This window comes from Passer domesticus, chromosome 3 (assembly GCF_036417665.1).
Source record: "Passer domesticus isolate bPasDom1 chromosome 3, bPasDom1.hap1, whole genome shotgun sequence".
Taxonomy (NCBI): Eukaryota; Metazoa; Chordata; class Aves; order Passeriformes; family Passeridae; genus Passer; species Passer domesticus.
In genome coordinates this window covers 122,483,349-122,500,995 of record NC_087476.1, presented here as the reverse complement: position 1 = coordinate 122,500,995, position 17,647 = coordinate 122,483,349, and the positions used below count along the sequence as shown (strand labels likewise).

General features: G+C 45.1%; 1 protein-coding gene across 5 annotated transcripts in view; it reads right to left on the bottom strand.

The window, feature by feature from the left end:
- The window catches only part of PLCB1 (phospholipase C beta 1), a 332,913-nt gene that overhangs the window by 61,106 nt on the left and 254,160 nt on the right, over nucleotides 1-17,647 (bottom strand). For all 5 annotated transcript variants that reach the window (XR_010359722.1, XM_064415692.1, XM_064415693.1 and 2 more), the window contains exons 17-26: nucleotides 15,689-15,773; nucleotides 14,486-14,610; nucleotides 14,070-14,224; nucleotides 12,238-12,402; nucleotides 11,054-11,153; nucleotides 9,046-9,150; nucleotides 8,478-8,587; nucleotides 4,112-4,244; nucleotides 3,490-3,543; nucleotides 2,803-3,022 (exon numbers count right to left, since the gene is read on the bottom strand). Coding sequence is in view for 4 of the 5 variants with exons in the window: in XM_064415692.1 (XP_064271762.1) it covers nucleotides 2,803-3,022; nucleotides 3,490-3,543; nucleotides 4,112-4,244; nucleotides 8,478-8,587; nucleotides 9,046-9,150; nucleotides 11,054-11,153; nucleotides 12,238-12,402; nucleotides 14,070-14,224; nucleotides 14,486-14,610; nucleotides 15,689-15,773 (1,252 nt within the window). In the remaining variant the exon portion in view is untranslated. The remainder of the gene's footprint in view (nucleotides 1-2,802; nucleotides 3,023-3,489; nucleotides 3,544-4,111; nucleotides 4,245-8,477; nucleotides 8,588-9,045; nucleotides 9,151-11,053; nucleotides 11,154-12,237; nucleotides 12,403-14,069; nucleotides 14,225-14,485; nucleotides 14,611-15,688; nucleotides 15,774-17,647) is intronic.

Here is a 17,647-nt window from a genome sequence, read left to right as displayed (position 1 = left end):
CAGTGAGCTATACAGGCAACTGCCAAGGCTCCCCATGGAACTTGTTTATCCCTTTCCAGACAGAACTGGAACTTCAAAGCTGCAGAGCCTTCAGCAGAAGGGCTGAGTGCTGAGTATTTTGGAAACCAAGTCATCCCTGCACGCACTCAGCAATAAATATAAAAGCTGAACAGTTACATCTGCATTTACCAAAGGTTCACATGGTAGGAACATCCCTTTATTTGGTGTTTTGTCCCCCCTTCAGGAAATGCCATGCATAGCACACACAGGAAAGTGCTCCATGGGCTGCTGCTTCAGAAGGAAAGCTCACACCCCAGTGGGGAGCAAACCTCAGGCAGGCAGCTCTCAGGAGCAGGGGAAAAACACAGTAAGGAAGCTAAAAAGCAACCCTGAGGAACATTTTGGGTCTGTTTTAGTCTTTCTTAAGACAGAAGGAAGGATAGATGTAACTGTGCAAGGAGATGAGATGACACTAAACTGCCCAAGAGAAAAATAAGCAGCAAATCTGGTATCACTCTCAGGCCAGCACTGAAGCAAACCCAAGGAAAATGCATTAAAGAAATAAGATTATGCTGTGTCCCTGCTCTGCTGCTGTGTTTACTGCCATGCTCAGGTGCTAAATCAGTTGCCTGGGAAACGTCAGAGCAGCGCAGGAGATGGACAAAACAACAAAACCTTGAGCAGGGAGGGCTGACACGGGGAGAAAAATGAGTTTGCTCCTCAGAAATGTGCCGAGATTACAATGCAGAGAGCTGCCTCTGCCTCTCCTCTCTCTGCCAGGTGCAAGTGTGCAGCTGCTGTCACTTAGAGTTACTTCTCCTGAAATAATGTGATCCTGCTTTCATCCCTCCGAGGACACGAATGCCAAGGTAGCCTCCTTTTCTTTCTTGTGTTTTTATTGTATTCGAATATTCTGCTAAGAGGTTCAGTGCTGTCAGTGTGATGGGTGAGGGTGATTTAAACATTACAGAGCCAGAAGTCAGCATTAATGAATATAACAGTCAGAATATGATGCCATTACACAACACATATTTTAAAGATGACATTTCTCTTGTGTTTCTGGGAAAAGGGAATCAGGCCTATTTCTAAACACTGGCTGAAATACTGGCTGTTTTTTATGGGACATGATCATTAAAGAAACTTCAGAGCAACACCAACAAAACACTTGTGCACGTGTATAAATAAATATTTCAAACTTCCTGTGGACAATGGCTTTACTGAATCTTGGCTCAGTTTTAGACAAGGGCAAAAGGCAGAGATTGCTCCTGACAGAGACATTTTTATGGCCATCTGATACAGGGACTCCTGTGGAGCAGTGATTTATACTTTGCAGTTACAGGCAAATAGTATCAGCAATAATTTAAAATGATAAAAAATCTCCTTTCTCCCATGCTCTATTAGAAGTCTGCTGCTTGAGATAATATGTACTTGCAAGCTTGAAAATCCCTGAAAACATCTTTGTGCTTTTTTCAAATGTAACCTCCAGCCTTGTCTGTATCTGCACATAAAACTCCACGTCTCTGACACCCCTGTGGCAGCTCCACGTAGGACACTGCAGGGTTTTGCTGCCTGACATCATCAGGGGTTTGCAGTCAGATCACAGCACAGCAAAAAACCTCAAATCCCTTTTTGCTCAAAAACAAATGAGTCATTTTATTTATCCAGCTTGATTTTCTGCTTAAATGTAATAGGAGGAAAGCCAGAAATGTGCTGTTGTTTTGCCTGCCACTGTCTGTCACACACTTTGGTGGTGGGAAACACTGCAGACAAAATATCCCTGGGCTTGCAGCTGACAGGCAGCCATTAAAGGGACTTTGTTAAACTCAAGCACAGAACCTGCAAGCCTGAAAACTGGCAACAGTGAAGGCCAGCAGAACACAGATATATCGTGAGTGTGGAGCTCTTACTAAGGCCAATGACATTGTGTCATCAGGAAAGCAGAGATGAATAAGCTCCTGCCCAGGGACAAGTTATGGCCTGAGTCCCAGTCACTTACATTTAGAGGTACTATCAACAAGGTTGGCAGCCAGAGCAGGCTTGCAGCTTTTTTCTCTGATCATCTCCTACCAAAAAGCACTTTTTTTTTTAAAGTTTGTTCAATATCATCATATTTAAGAACTGCAGCTACATCAATTTAATGTAAAAGTTAAGAGTGCTTATCTGGTTACTTTAAAAAATAAATGATGTTCAGACAAAAAGGATGCACCAATGGGAGAAATAAAAATTCAGTTGCAAGAACCTCTGACACTGACTGGCTCTGTGTGTGTAGATGCTTTGCCAGGAATCATGAACTGATCTATACAGTTGCTTACCATTAAAACAAGGCAATAATTGTGGAAAGGTCTGTAAGAGTTCATTGCAGTTTTTTTGCATTTAAATTGATGATAATAATTAATAAATAAATAATATAAAAATGGTATCAGGACAGAGAAAGAGAGAGGGTGGTGCAAGGCTTGGAAAGGGAAAGCACAGGAGGGGTGTTCTGCAAAGGCAAAGCCAGGCAGCTCTTAGGACACTCCCAGGGGTTCCAGATCAATCACGATTTCACAGCACTCAGGTGTTTATGAGCTCCAGGTGCTTCTTTCCCCTAATCCTACACCTGATGCCTTCTGCTGTGGCCTGAGATTCCCCAGGGCTCCCCCACGGAGCCATCGCTCTCACCTCCCCCATTAACCAGGAACCTGCTGCTTTGGGTTTTTCTGTGCTCTGCCACCTCTGTATGATTTCTCTACCAAAACCAAGTGAAGGTCTCTGAGTAGAGTCTCCAGCAGCCCCCAGCTGAGGGGGCTGTGCCTCACCCACCTCTTCTTGCTGTCCCTCTTGGCAGTTTTCTCCAGCACTGCCCTCCGCCGCAGGTAGTCGTTCTGGATCTCGTTGTACTTGGCCGTGTGCTCTTTGATAAGGTCGGTGGTTTTCTTGTGGTGCCTCTTCACCAGGTCCTTCATCTCCTTGTAGTGCTTCTTCTGCAGTTTAACAAAGGACTTCTGCTGTTTGAGCTCCTCAATGGTCTGTGCTTCCACTTCTGCAATGACAATAACAACAGGCACTTCAGCTCTGCAGCAGTGCAGGATTTCAGGCAGAGGGGCAGCAATGGAACAAAGCCTGCTTGTTTACTGTGGGGAAAGGAAACGTGCCATAAACTGAGTAGTTTTATCTGAAATAAGCTAACTGGCTTGAAAGCACTGTGACAAAATGGTTCCACCACTATTCACTACATTCAGAACAAATTTAGCCTCTGTTCTCACAATACTGCTGCTCTTTTTTCTGGCTTAGATGGTAACTTGGTGGTCATGAAGCTACAACAATTTCTGAAAAATTCCCTGTTGCCACCCCCTTCATGAGATGTGCCCAAACTTTGTTTACTTCAAAATTAGGAGTTACTTCAGTCCTAATCACTGGAAGAAATGCCTAAGCCAGGTGGCCTATTTCATAAAAATGTTGTTTTTCTTGACAAGAAAGCTCATGCAGCGTGACCTGTGTATGTATTACCTGTGAGGACACTCTGGATAAGATCTTCTGTCTTTGCAGGTGCTTTCACAGAACCTAGAGTAAAAGAGATGTTTAATTTCAGTTCATTTAAAACAACAGCCATGACTGTGCTGCTTGGCTGAGTGTTAGAACATGGCAGGTGACACAGGACACACCCTGACACGGGCAGATTTTAATCACTGGAGAAAACACATCTTTTGAGCAGGAGAGGAGCATGAAAACATCAACCCTCTGGCCCAAGGCAGAAAGGTGACCTTCCAAAAGCCCACCTGAGCTGTGCTGTGTGACTGATAAGGAGGATGAACCCCTGTTACCACTCACACCAGTCATTTGAGTGGCATTAGGCTGACAGTACAAAAAAACCCCCAGCACATTTTCTTGCTTGTAAAGAATTTCAGTTTCACCACTAAAACAACTGTTAAGTAGAAGATATTTGTATGTTTGAAGCAGAGAAAAGTGGTGGGAAAGTTTCTACCTATTTTAGACAAACAAAACAAACACCACAACTTCCCATCTTTGTTCTTTAAACACAGAGCACTTGAAAAATTATCACCCAGACTAATTTAGAAAAGATGGGACTTTTTGTCTCTTTTCCTTTGTTTTGTTGCTTGTTGTTTTTTACCTGGTGCTGGCTGGCTGTGGACAACCTGAGTAGCTGGTTTCGGCGTGAGGGAGGCAGTGAAATTTACCCCATTTTCTGCTGGTGTTGGCCTGGGTTCACTGTTAGCTTCAGACGGTGCATCCCCGTGGTCAATCTGAAATCACAGCACAATTCACATTATTCTTCCCAGCTAACAGACTTCGTTTATTTGCAGGTCCAGTTTAGCTTGGTTTTTAAATGCAAAATTCTGCAAATGTATCTAAAAATCATTCCAAAATAAAACAACGGAAGAAGACATCCTTAAGGGCTGTGGTAACCCAGGTGGCTCATTTGTGCAGGGTAAATTTCAAGAAGAAATGGAGCATGCATTATTCTGAAAAAGTATTTTAAGCAGATATAACTCATCAGGGACATTTTTTAGTGCAACATATATTAGCTGCACCAGATGTGAAGGCTGTGTTGCAGTGGAGAGCCATAAAATCTTTCTAGAAATAATGTAGGTGCTGGCAGGAGAATGCTCCTCAAATCCCTGCTGTGACCAAAATGTGTACATGAGATTACTTTTGAATTTCACAGATACACCCAGCACCACCATTCTTCACCATTCTCACAGAACAGGCACATCCTTCTGCCTCCCAAGATCTCACACTCCTGTAAGCACAGGTGTAAACAGTACCTCCATTCTGCTGCATGAACACATCTGGGGCATCCAAACACTGAAGCATTTCCACAATCTTTCCCTCCTCTCCAGTCTCCTAAAGGCTCAGGCCTGCAGTGTGCACTGCACTGCACCCTGAACATCTGAAATTGTCCCTGTGACCATCAGGATTTAAGCAGGCACCCGGCACTCAGCAAACAGAAGGTCATTCAGAGCAATTTTTATTTTGAAATGCTTTGGAAATGTTTCCGTTTCCTGCTGCCCCTGCCAGGGGCTGGTTGCCATGGTGTCTCAGGGAAGTTTTGGATTTGTTCCTTCAGCTGCTTCCCTCTCCTTCTTTGATGGTAATCACATTACATGAAGAGGCAGGATACCACAGTCGGTTTTTTATTTTTGCCCCACGATTACTCCACGTTTGCCAAACATCAGCCTGTGCTGCATCAATAGAGGCAAAATGGATTTTGGTCCAGCTGTTCTGTGCTGCTGCTGCTGGCTTCCCTCAGCCTGGCCCTGGCACTGCCCTGGGCACTGCAGCACCATTCCTGTCTCAGCTCTTCCTACCAGAGTTACAGGAGGCAGATACTGTAGGCAGAAGCATGATGCAACTGAAAAGCAGTGCCAACAACTTCATTTACACCAAGCAGGAATGGCTGCTGTAAAATCCAGAAAAATCTCATTTAGCCAACATTCCTAACAGAGGAACAATGTGACAGCAAAAGCTGTAGCTGTGATAAACACACACAGATGTGCTTATCCTCACAGCTCTCCTCAGGCTGCAGTTCATTCGTTTAATACAAACAATCTTTGCTACACAGATCATCAACATTTAATGCAAATGAAGCCAGAACTCCTAACTCCTGGCAGCTCTGTGCCCCTCTGCATGGGAAGTGGGTATTACCCTCTTCTGAGACCTGGTTTTTGTGTGCTCTGAAATGCTGCATCACACCTTGTTGAGGAACTATTAATATAACCTGTCACTTTGGGACATAAAACATCTGTTTGCAGAAACTGAAGCAGAAATGTGAGGCAGGAGCATAAAGTGAATAAGGAATAATTTTCACTACATCAAGCAATCTAATCTCATTAAAAAGCACTTTTTCTTCCCATAATTCATCACACTATGTTAAAAGAATGCTAAAATAAATCCTTAAAAAAAGGATTTTTCCTTTTAGGCTGTTTTTAAAACATGATGTAATCCAGCCTTTTAATTTACAGTTTTAATATTCACATAAACTGGTTTCTATTTCACATTGCCATGTCTATTGCAACACAGTGCACTTACTAAGTAGAGAGATCCATACCCATAGAGGACTCTATCTATGTCTATTTTTATTTCTGCAGAGAAAAGGAGCTATTTCGGACTGGGATTAGCTCTTACCAAGGAATTCTCTGCAATTCCTTTGGGTTGTTCCTCCTGCATGTAAAGGACACTTGGCAGGGGAAGAGAGGGCAACCTTCATACCTGTAAGCTCTTAGAGATTCACAATGAGATCACTGAAAGGTGCAAAACCCACACTGCAGGCATTCCTCTCCCCAAAACCAGCTCTGCTCAGGCCAGGCTGGAAGGCAAGAGCTGACCCAGGGCAGTACAGGCAGGAACTCCTGTCATGGTCACAATGGGAACTTTGTAAATAAATGCAGAGAAGAGGCTGGGACCTCAGTCAGTTCTTCAGCATTCTTTGTTCGTGTGATTGCACTGACCATCAACAGACAAGGCAATGTGGAGCCTGAAGAAAAGCTGATTTCTTGGTTTAAAACAATTCACTCTTGTTCTGTGAGGAGCCTGTGGAACTTCCCACTGAGGCTGGGTTTAAACTTCTACAGCAAGGAGAGCAAAGCTAAATCCTCTGACAGCTACTCAGATCAGAAATGTGTGTGAGAGGAAGGAGGGAGGAGTGGGGAGCAGAATCTGTGCTGGGAGACAGCTCAGCTTTGCACACAATCAGTTCTAGTGTCTAAGGCTGAAACTGGGCATTGGGAATGGGAATCCAGGTGCAATCAGGTGCTCATTCTGGCAAACACACTTGGGTTTGTTCAGCTGTGTTGCCAGTGAGTGTACTTGCAATTATGGATTGCTGTCAGCTAAAAAAAAGTGAAGAAAACAGACTGACAGATGACAAAAATGTTATCATCACAAAACATGGTCAGAGAATTAAAGATTTCCAAATACAGACCGAAATTCCTCCCCCAAAAAGTGCCTTTAAAGTAGAAGATAACTATGGTGAAGTCAGATTGACATTTACAGTGGCAGTTTTGTCCCTGTCCCTTGGTGCTGCAGCTAACCATTACACATTTTTAGCAAACAGACCACAATCATTACAGTTTTCTTTTACAAAATATTTCTGTGCTGCTCCAAAACAACCTCCTTTATCCTATGAGCCTCCAAGCTCCTTGACAGTCATCTCTCCTTCCACTTGCTGCAGAAGACACTCTATGACAAGAATTTTTCTAACTAACAATAAGCCTGTATACCAGGAAAATCTGTAGTTTTTCAAAAGTAAAAATGACCTCTAAGGTATTTAAAGGATTCTGTTAAAAAAAGGCTTTGCTATTAATATAGAATCTCATGTGTAGCGTGTCCTAGATAAATGTCTAAGATGCTATTGAGCATTTCAGTGTCCTCATTCAGCAGAGCTGGTGACACTGCACACAGAGTGAAGTGCTGGCTACTGAATTGTAATGACTTTCACTCCTCTGGTCTGCTTTGGGAATGTATTCTTGGCTACAAAATCTAGTTCAGCCAGGTTTTGCACTTCTGAGAATTGCAGAAGGCAGGCCCCAGAGCAGAGGGCAGTTTAGGATTGAAAAGCATTTCTGTCTTTGCAGGAGACTTGCTGAGAGCCTTTTGATCACTTGGTGTGCACAAGCCCTGGCACAGCCAGCTCTGACAGACAAAGCTGATGTTCCCAACACTGCTAGAGGCCCCAGTGTCTGGAACAGAATGTTTGAACATGCAGGGTCCATCAGGAACCAGATCTGAACTCTGTTATACTCATTTGGGTGCATAACACCTTCAATTATACAGAAACTTACAGAACCTTTTTACCTTTACAGAATAAAAAGGTTCACAGGTTAGTCTGCAGGTAACCACAGATATCCAGATATTAACAACTAAAACTGGGGCTCCCACAGCTTTCAGCTGAGCTCCAATAGGCCAATTTATTTACTCCATGGCCTCCTCCCTCTTCATTTCCAACAGCTATGAAGGGCTGAACTCCAGAGGCCCCTTCCAGTTATTGTAGGATTACCCTGCTCTCTTCAGGACATGTTTGCTCACAGAGAATCTATAGAGACATTGTAATCTGAGATACACAAATGTTTCTCAGCAGAGTGACCTCTCCAGAGACAGTCTGAAACTCTCTGCAATTTGTAACATTTTCAGGAAGAACTCCTGACACAGAGCTGTCTTTTTTTGCAAGGGGAGCCAGCAGCACACTGGGAAACAACAGGCATTGTGTCACAAAGATTCCAGCTGCACAACACACAAATGACACAGCTCTTCTGTCTCTCACCTCTGGGCAGCACCTGCTCAGTGCTTTTGGTGCAAGCACACTCCCAGGGCAGTGCTGGGTGTCCTGTGCCCCAGCCTTCCTCAGGTGACATGTTTCCAGGTGTTCCCATAATCAGCACATACAATTCCCTGGGATTTCCAGTGTCTGCCTTCCTAAGCAAAGTAGGTGCTTTTAAATACTACAGCATGATCTCCAGAGACTGAGAAAGCTCCCTTACCTCTTTCTTGACCTCTTCCTCATCCTCCAGAGTCAGGGCAGCCAGCTGCTTGGCTCTCTGCTCCATCAAGTTCACGTATCTGATTGGGTTGGATAAGGCCTCAATCACATCTGGGAACAAGGCAAACACTTCAGTTTCAAAGCCAGGGTTTAGGGACAAGGCAGAACAGTGTTTTCCCCTGAAGATGGTCTTTCACTGCCTGGCATTTAAACCCGCCTGTTCAGAGGCAATGCCAAAACCCAGTTCTCTCCCTGGAGCATGGCACTTTGCCCAGGGAACAATCACATCCTCGTGTGTCCTGCATGCAAAGTTTCACTTGGTTCCAGTGCCTGGGCTATTCCTCCTTTGCAGGCTGCTGAGAACAAGAGTTGGCCCTAACCCTAAGCCTCAGGTAAGGTGCTGTAAATCAGGCCATCTCCTAGTGAGGAGACACTGATCCACCAGCTGCAGATCTCTGCTCACAGCACTGTTATCCCAGCCTGGCAAGCCCTCCACACCCCATGCATTTTGTGTTTCAAGTAGCCTTGAATTCCCCAGCAAGAAAACTCCCTGCATAATTCAGAGTTACCTGCATAAGTGTCAGGGACATAGTCTTTGACCTCGATGTACACAAAGAGAGCTGGCAGTGTCAGAGGCTGGTTCCTCTCATTCCTCAAGCAGATGTAGTGATAGCCTGCAAAGTAAGGAACAACCAGTTCACAGCAGAAACCCTTCCACAGGCATTTCCAATGCACCTCTGCTATATTTGTTATTTTGAGTGTGGTGCCAACTGAGCAGGCAGCTCCAGGGACTTTGGGAGGGGAAGGTTTACCTGAAGGGCTTCAGGGAGAACTGCACAGACTGCTGGAAAGCCATGTGGCACTGCAGCTCAAAATGGTATTTTCTGTTTATTCTTACATATGTGATTGATGATAAAAATGGTAATTTATTTACATTTTTCATGCATTCTGGTTTAGTACCTATGTCTGCATTTTTTTAGTTTAATACATCTTACTTAATTTTCACAAGTGACCCTGCTAGTACTGAGCAACCTGAACAGCCAAATAAACTGAGATGTAACAGCCCATCCACACACAGCATCTAATCTAAAAATATATACAGTGTGGCATGATGGCCACAGTGTGTTTGTAAGAAGAGAAATTCCAGGCTGATCTGAAAGCTGGCTGTCCAGCCTCTGACTGATCACCTTGTGGCACTGAGTGCCACGTCCAGCTTGGGAGCCACACGTGTGACAGGTGCCAGGATCCAAGGCAGGAGCAGGATGCATTTACCTGGGGCAATCCTCACCTGGCTGATGTAAGCAACTCTCTCTCCAAGCAAAGGCTAAATCCTTGCTTTGGGAATAGTGACAAGCCTATGGATTTATGTGACAGCATGGTATAACTTTCAGTAGCATCTCAGAAAAGAGAGACATGAAATATTGCAAAGGGTTCTCAGTTCCCTCAGCCTGCTCCAGCCAGACTTGAGCAGGGACACAAACTCAGCCCAGCAGTAAACTGATCATTGCTGGAGCCAAAAGCACAGAGAACAGCCTGGGGGGAGCAGCTCTGGGAAGATTCCACTTGCCAGAAGAGGGGAATCCTCCCCATCCCCTTCTCCTCTCCAGTCACCCACCCACCTTCCTCTGGCACTCAGCAGATCCTCCAGGAGACAGCTCCAGCCAGCCAGCAGAAAATGCAGCTGGCATAAAAACTGGACTGACAAACTAAGTTTGCTCATGAAAAAGGTGTGGAGATTATTCCTCAGGAGTAATCTGGCCAGCTGTCAGAGGTGGGGACATGTGAGTTTTGTGCTGGATAAGGCACAGGGCAGAGAGAGACACTTTTCCTTTTCCAGTGAGTAAAGCTGGGAGCACACTCGTGGCCCATATGCTTGCCCTAATTCAGTTTCCTCCCCTGGCTGGGAGATCTGGCACTGAATCTGAGCACTTCCCCTGCTCAGACTGCCAGGGTCACTGCATCTTTCTGAAACAGGATCTCCAACAAGTCTCTGGCCTGGAAAATGTGGCCAGAGTTGTCACACAAGGTAATTTTCATTGAAGTGGCCACTAATTATAGTAGAAATAATATGATTGAAAAGAGGCCAATAATGATTTTTGTTTTAATTTTCAGCAGTGAGGATGAAAGTAATTTTGGACTGCTTTAAAGGTATTACACAGATAAAAAAGCTGGCATACAGGTCAGTCTTTCATGTGTGCAGAAATCACATTGAGAGGAGCAGGTTTTACTTTCATTCCCAGCCACGTCCCATTCGCACAAAGATAACATCAAAATTTGGCTGTTGCTGCTCTCTCTCCTCTTCAAAGTGTGCAATTGCCCTTTTCAGCATAAACCTGTGAGCATGAAATTGGTGTACTGGAGAGAAGGAAGTGCCAACTATGCCTCCAATGCTTTAATCCATTGCTTTTCCTGGATGGTGAAAAATTTCAATTTCTGATGAAATATGGCAGTTTTGTTTCTCAAGTCCTCATTTGCTGTGAGGCTGCTGAGTGGCTGCTGATTTGGAGCAGTTGAGAATCTGCCTGGCTGTCTCTTTTCAGCACACAATGTCTGTGTGGATGGGGAGAAAGCTTTTACCTGGTCGGATTGCTGAGACTGGCAGTATCCGATGGCCAATGAATTTCCCTCCTTCTTCATACACTGCTAACCTCAAACAGGCCAGGGAGGGCAAAACCACCTGGAAGGCAATATTATTGCATTGTTAACCTTCATCTGAATGATGCAGCTCCTTCCATAGAACACGTGCTAAAGTTTATCTAGTCGTTGGAAGGAAAAAACAAAAAGAAAACACTAAAAAAAGCTTCTCTGATTTATTTTCAACTTCTAAAAATAGTAGCCTGTGCTTCTCTGAGCACAGGGGCAGTCAGGCAGGATCGTTAGCTAAATACAGAAATGAAGTACACTAATTAGAAGTTCATTACAGAAGAAAAATGCTAGTGATGTTTCCAAACTTAAGCTCTGGCAGGCTGCCAAAGGAAAGCCATTCAGAAGGCCAAATTATTCAGGGAAAAGAGCACTGCTGCAAGTACCAAGTGTCTAAACACCCTTGAGCTACACTTGCTGAGAGAAATCCAAAAGAAACTGTTTTCCAGGCACCTGGACTGGGGATGTGCTTAACCCAGGTGCTCAGTGAGCACAACCCAGAGGCTCTGCTCAAATCCTGGCTGCATTTTGGTGAAATGCAAAGTGCAATACAACACCCACATTGCACGGTGCTCAGTGTCCTCTGCCACCTTAGAACTCTGGAGAATTGGGTCTGAGCAATACCCAGACCCAATTCCCAGCTGCATGAGCAGCTCAGAAGGTGAAGTCTCCTCTCAGGTGGATGGATTTGTGTTCATCACCCAGGCAGTGACTCTGCAGCCCAATCTAGCAGGGCCAGCAGGCTGCTCTGGCTGTGCCAGCTCAGCCAGCCCCATGGAGCTGTTCCCACTGTCCTGCTGCTGCCAGGCTCCCAGGAGGGCTGCTCAGCCAGGGCACAGTGCCAGGGCAGTGCCCTGCTGCAGGGATCTGTGCCTGCTGCCCCTCCATGCCACGGCTGCTGCTTCCAGCTGTGCCACCCAAACCACCCAGGGCACTCCAGACTCACTGCTTTTAGCAGCAGCTGCCAAAGCTCAGCAGGAGCAGCTGAGCTGTGAAATGCCTACTCAAAATCTCCTTTCCTGCTTTCTAACAACATTTCAGTAAGCCACAGAAAGACCCCACTGGACAGGGATTAAAAAAAGCACAATTCCTTTTTGAGAAGCAAGTGTTTCACCAACCTTCTTGAACACTATGGCTTCCTCTTCCCAGACTGGGTTCACTGCGTTGCCTTGGGAGGTCTTGGTCTTCAGAGCTTTCCTCCTGGTATCCACAGGCAGCCCAAACATGTCCACCTCCACATAGGTACCGACTTTTTTATCAGAGAGGAACTGTCCTGAAATGATCTAAAGCCAAAGAAGCATTCTCAGAGATGGCTGTGGTGGATTAGGAAATGAGTGGCTGCAATGCAGATGCATAGCTCTCATTAATGATCAGGTACTGGGCATTTAAAATAGAACCAAAAGAACACTAAGCCCACAATAAACAGGAAAAAACTCTAATATTTAACTGCAGACACAGAAAAACAGCTTGTGGGGCCTGGTTTCCTGTGACCCTGTGCTCCTGAATTCCCCTATGAGCAATAATGTGGTTGAGACCAGGCTGCTGCCCTTCCCTCAGCAGGAATACTCATTTGGGTCTCCTCCTCAATCTGTATGCCCAGTTCCTGAGAACTCTTAATTCTATCTAGTCTCAACAACAGATTCAAAAAATGCTTGAAAAAACAGAGGTTTAAATGGCATAGAAATTATATATATGCTTTAAGCTGTGAGGCAGAAAACAACCTTAAAAGTTTGTCTTCTAATAAAGGCTCTTCACAGAGGAGTTTTGATATGAAAATAAAATTGTAAAACAGCTGATCTTCCCCAGTTCTTATTTTTAACTGGCAGCAGAACACTCAGATTGAAAAAGTGGAATAAAGATCTGCAATCTTTAGATTGCAGAAGAGGCACAGGAGTGTGCAGCAGTGCACCTTAACGAACTGAGGCTTGCCTAAAGCACTTCTCACAGTGCCAGCTGTGCCTGTGTGAGCAGTGACAGTGACCAGCAGAGCTCCTGCATGCCCATCCCCGGGCCAGAGCTGTGCCTCCCCTGAGAGCTGCTGAGTGCTCCACCTCCATTTGCTCTAACTGCACCAGAAAGTGCCTCTAAAGCCACAGGAGGGGCCTGAAAGCTTCCAGGAGTGCAGGTCACCCCCACATCCTCTGCTACTGCTGTGCTTATAGCAGATATTCCTTCACCCACATCCCTCCCAGCAGCCCTGCTGCTCTCCTGCCTGCAGAGGATACACTTCACTTTTCCCTCAGTGAAAACAGGAGGATATTTTTTATAGAGATGGACTCCAACACAGAGGCTGTTCTAAGGGATGAGCCCATTAAAGGAGCAGCAGGACTCCAGAAAGTTTATGGTTTTATAGCTGAGATGTAAAGTGAATTCACCAAGTGAATTTGTCCCCCTGTCACAGCCAATGCAATCTATGCCCTTGAACACTTATGCAGGTCACTCTCCATCTGCAGATTCCTGGCAGTCCCTGAACTTCATTAGAGGTCCTTAAAAAGGAGCAAGGAAAACCAAGTTGGCAATGAATTGCAGCTGACATTTATGGTTCCACAGTTCTGCTGGAGAACTTTCAGAAAACCAGGGAAATTTATTTATACCAAGCATGGAGTGTTCTAGCTATTCCAGTCCAACCTCCCACTTCACAACAGCCTGTTTTAAATCCAGACCTTTGTTTCTAAAAACACAGCCAAACTGCTCCTAAATCCATACACCTCCCAGTTCTGTGATTTTGTAATTACTTCTATGGCAAAGAATACATACAATAAAAATATATTGATTTCTCCTACAATGCAAAATGCGAGGCAGAATTTAAAAATTAAATGTCACTCCATGAAATTCAATTAATTTTATTTTCTTGGCTTAGTATAGCAATTTTCAAGGTCCCTTCAGCACAGAAATATAAATATATGCTCTGGCATTGCCATGGGAGCACCTCCACCAGCTACACACATACCTTGACAGACAGAGTGTTGGCCACTATTCCATCCACTATGCCCTCAGTAAATGGATCAAAGTGCTTGTCTGGCCTTCTCATGAATTCTGGCTTTAACCTGTAGCCACTTTTGCCATTGTACTCGTACATTCCCATGTTTATTTGCATAGACAAATCTGGGTGTGAAAAATATTGGAAAGAGTTATCTTCTGGAGAGATAACAATTTCAAAAAGCAATAATAAAATTTTTAAAAATGACTGTAGTTTCATACTGACTGTAAGAGAAACAGTACGAGCCTGGGTTTAACACTTTAATTAGCAGCTCTCTGGTACACTTTAACCCCTAGATAATTTCTGACAAGTACAGCCCTTCCCAGCAGTCAGCAGGGAGAAGTGGCCACGTGCAGCTCCCCAAAGGCAGACCCAGCAGCACTTACCCACAGTTTGGAAGTTGAGGGCGACCATCTGGCAGCCAGCATTCCAGAAGACTTGGGGCATGTAGTTGGAGGAGTCCACTCGTGTTCCCTTGGGGTAAATCCTGCTCAGCTGCATCTTGTTGTACCTGCAGGGAGCAGTTAAGGTGCAGAACACGTGACAAGAATCCCCTGGCAAGTGCAGGGCAGCTGCAGGGTTAAACACAGGTAATTCTTTCCAGAATGGCCACGGGGTCCTCACTGGATTTCTGCAAGCATCACGCTTCCAGATGTGCAGTTCTGTAGGAGATCTGATAAATATGGGGCAATTAAAGGTGCTGCTTGTTCCTGCACACTCAGAACAAGCAGGGAAAGAGCACAGGCAGGTGCATTAGGAAGATCACATTCATAAAATTCCATTTATTTTCACATTCCTACTTTGGGATTTCTCTAGGATTACATTTACAGCTGGTTGCAAACAGTGAATATTCCTCTGGAGCAGGGAGAGGTGTTCAGTTAAAAAGTGGTTTTCTGCAATGCCATTAGAATTGGCCTCTAGATGGACAGAAATGACAAGTGTACACATCTTATGGCTGAGTCTACAAATCTCTGAGATGAGAATGTGCTGCAGGCAATCCTTGGAAGGAGCTTTTCATTAATCTCCTTTGAGGCACTGTTTTATCTGTTTATCTATTTTACTTCATTCTTAACTGCAGCCATGAGGAGAGATACTGAGAAACATCAAAAGGTCTAACCAGAATGTTCCTTAGCTTTTCTTTAGAAGTTATAAAAATAAAAAAAAAAAAAAGAGAAATTGTGTGGCAATAAATCAATAGAGGTATGATGGCAAAGCAAGTGTTCTCTTGTGACTTTGCAAAAAAGTCAGCCACATTTTGACAATTGGCTCACCATAATTCTTACCACTCCATATAGGATGATAAATTTAACAATCAGAATTAGGTCTTCAATATGTCATTTATGCCTATTCCCTCTAGTCCTAGCCCACAGCACGAGGACTCTTGCCAGTTTTTAAATTAGCTCATCAGAACTCAGGCCAATTAATTCATTTAGAAAGACTACAATCTTTAGAAAGAATAAAATCTAATCTACAAATTTCATTTGGGTTCCCTATTTCCCCAGCTCCTGTCTCTGAATTCCAATAAAGCTCTGTAGCAGATCTCAGATGTAGAAGGACTTAGGAAGCCACTTTCTCAAAGTCAAGGATACTCCACAAATTCCACAGGAGACTTTGTAAGCTGCTCAAGCCCTTTGGTTTCCACGAAGGAAGACATCTCAAAGCTTTTGTTGCGTTCTGCAGGTTTAGAGGGGAGATAAAAGCAGGGATAAAACAGGTTAGAGCACAAACTGGAGTGGTGTAGTGCCAGTCCCCAGTCCCACCTGCAGCTCACCAGCTCTTTCCAGCCTGATCCCAAGGAATTCCCACAGGGCTTTGCTGACAGCAGTGACCTTGCTCTGCACACACTCAGGGCTCCACCTGCAGTGCCCAGATTGAGGGCACTGCTGCTGCCCCAGCTGCAGGCTACAGTGGGGCTGTACCTGAGATCACCCCTGCGACACAGGGGGCTGCAGCAGCTTCCTGGGGGCACTGCTGCACCTCTGGCTTGTCTTGCAGGCTGATGTGAGGCTGGGAGCCACTTGGAGCTGTAAGAACTGATGTCCATGTCAGACTGAAGAGAGCAGAGCAGTGCAGTGGCTCTCAGTATATCAGGGCAAGGTCACAGCTGTCAAAGCCACCGAACATCACTACCCAGCCATCCCTGAAGGTGCCCTCCTGTGCCCCAGCAGGGACTCAGACCTAATCCCCAGCTGATATCAGGCTTTTATGTTCTCTTTCATTTGGTGAAACTTTCTGATCTGCCAGAGGTGAACAGCTGCTCCTCCATGTCTGAGCTGGTAGGAACAAACACCAATTTGTGCAGCTCTTGTCACTCACCTTTGCCTGATGTGGGCACAGGCTCTCAATGCAGCCAGGCACCAGCGTGCAGCACAGCCTAAGCCAAGACCCTGCTAGCTTCAGCGCCTTCCCTTCAGTGCAGAGGAAAGGGTTTCTGTGCACCAGCAGCTTCCCACTGCATCCCAACCAGCCCTGTGGCTGCCTACGAGGGCCACAGCTCTGGAGGTCAAATCCATTCACTCAGCTCTGATCTGTTTCAAAATGAGGGCATCAGTGCCTGTGCTGGAGCAAGACCTCTCCAGCCTCACCACTTCACTGGAAGCAAGCAGTAAGGCAGAGAAGGCCTGGGCTCATCCAGGTTCAGAGATGAGTGTGACTGTGCAGGGCTGCCAGCTCCCAAACTGCCAAGCTGCAGGGGAGGCACAAAACTGAACAGAAGCTCAGAGGAGAGGACAGAACAGGTGGGCACTGTCCTGCTAGGGAGCCAGAAAGGAAGCAGTGGATCCAAAGAAATATCTAGGGCCACTGTGAGAGGTAGATGTGCTGCCAGCCTGGGAACTACAAACCTGTGCTGAAGAGTCAGAGGGTGAACATGGGTTTCCAAAAGTAATTCTCTGCCTCTAGGAGAGCTGGGACTCACCTTTGTGGTGGTCCCTATTTCTTATCAGCAACCATCATGCTACTGCTATTATTCACAGCTGTTATCTCCTAATGGTGAACAATTCCTGTTATTCCCTAAAGGCTGCTCTCCTACCACTCCCTCTTCCTTTCTAACACGTAATATCCTTTCTTTCTCCAGCTGCCTCACCTCCATCTCAGCTTCTCATAAAGACACTGAGATTATTCTTATTCCAGCTACCCCCTACTGATGGCACAGCACTAGCAACACACGTGCCCTGGTCTTATCCTATTCAGAATGTAGGTGCTAGAATTTCTTGCAGTAATAAACTCTTATTTCCCAGCCTTGTCTTTAAGTAGAGCATTTGTAGGAAACCAGAGCTGGTAGCTGTTAAAGGATTTAGTTACCAACTGTCCAGAGCCTAATCAGACTCATAATTAAAATAAGAACAATTATTTCCTTGTAGTATCTGGAGAGGATTAAGGGACCTGCCCTTTGAAGAAAAGACTGTGCAGGAGAGACATTTCTTTCTTGTGATACATGACACTGTGCTATCTTATCAGGAGCAAATTACTGCAGAGTGAACAAATAACTCATTGAAAACTGTCTGAAAGTTGTGGAAAAATACACTTACAGCTACCTGCTGCCAGAG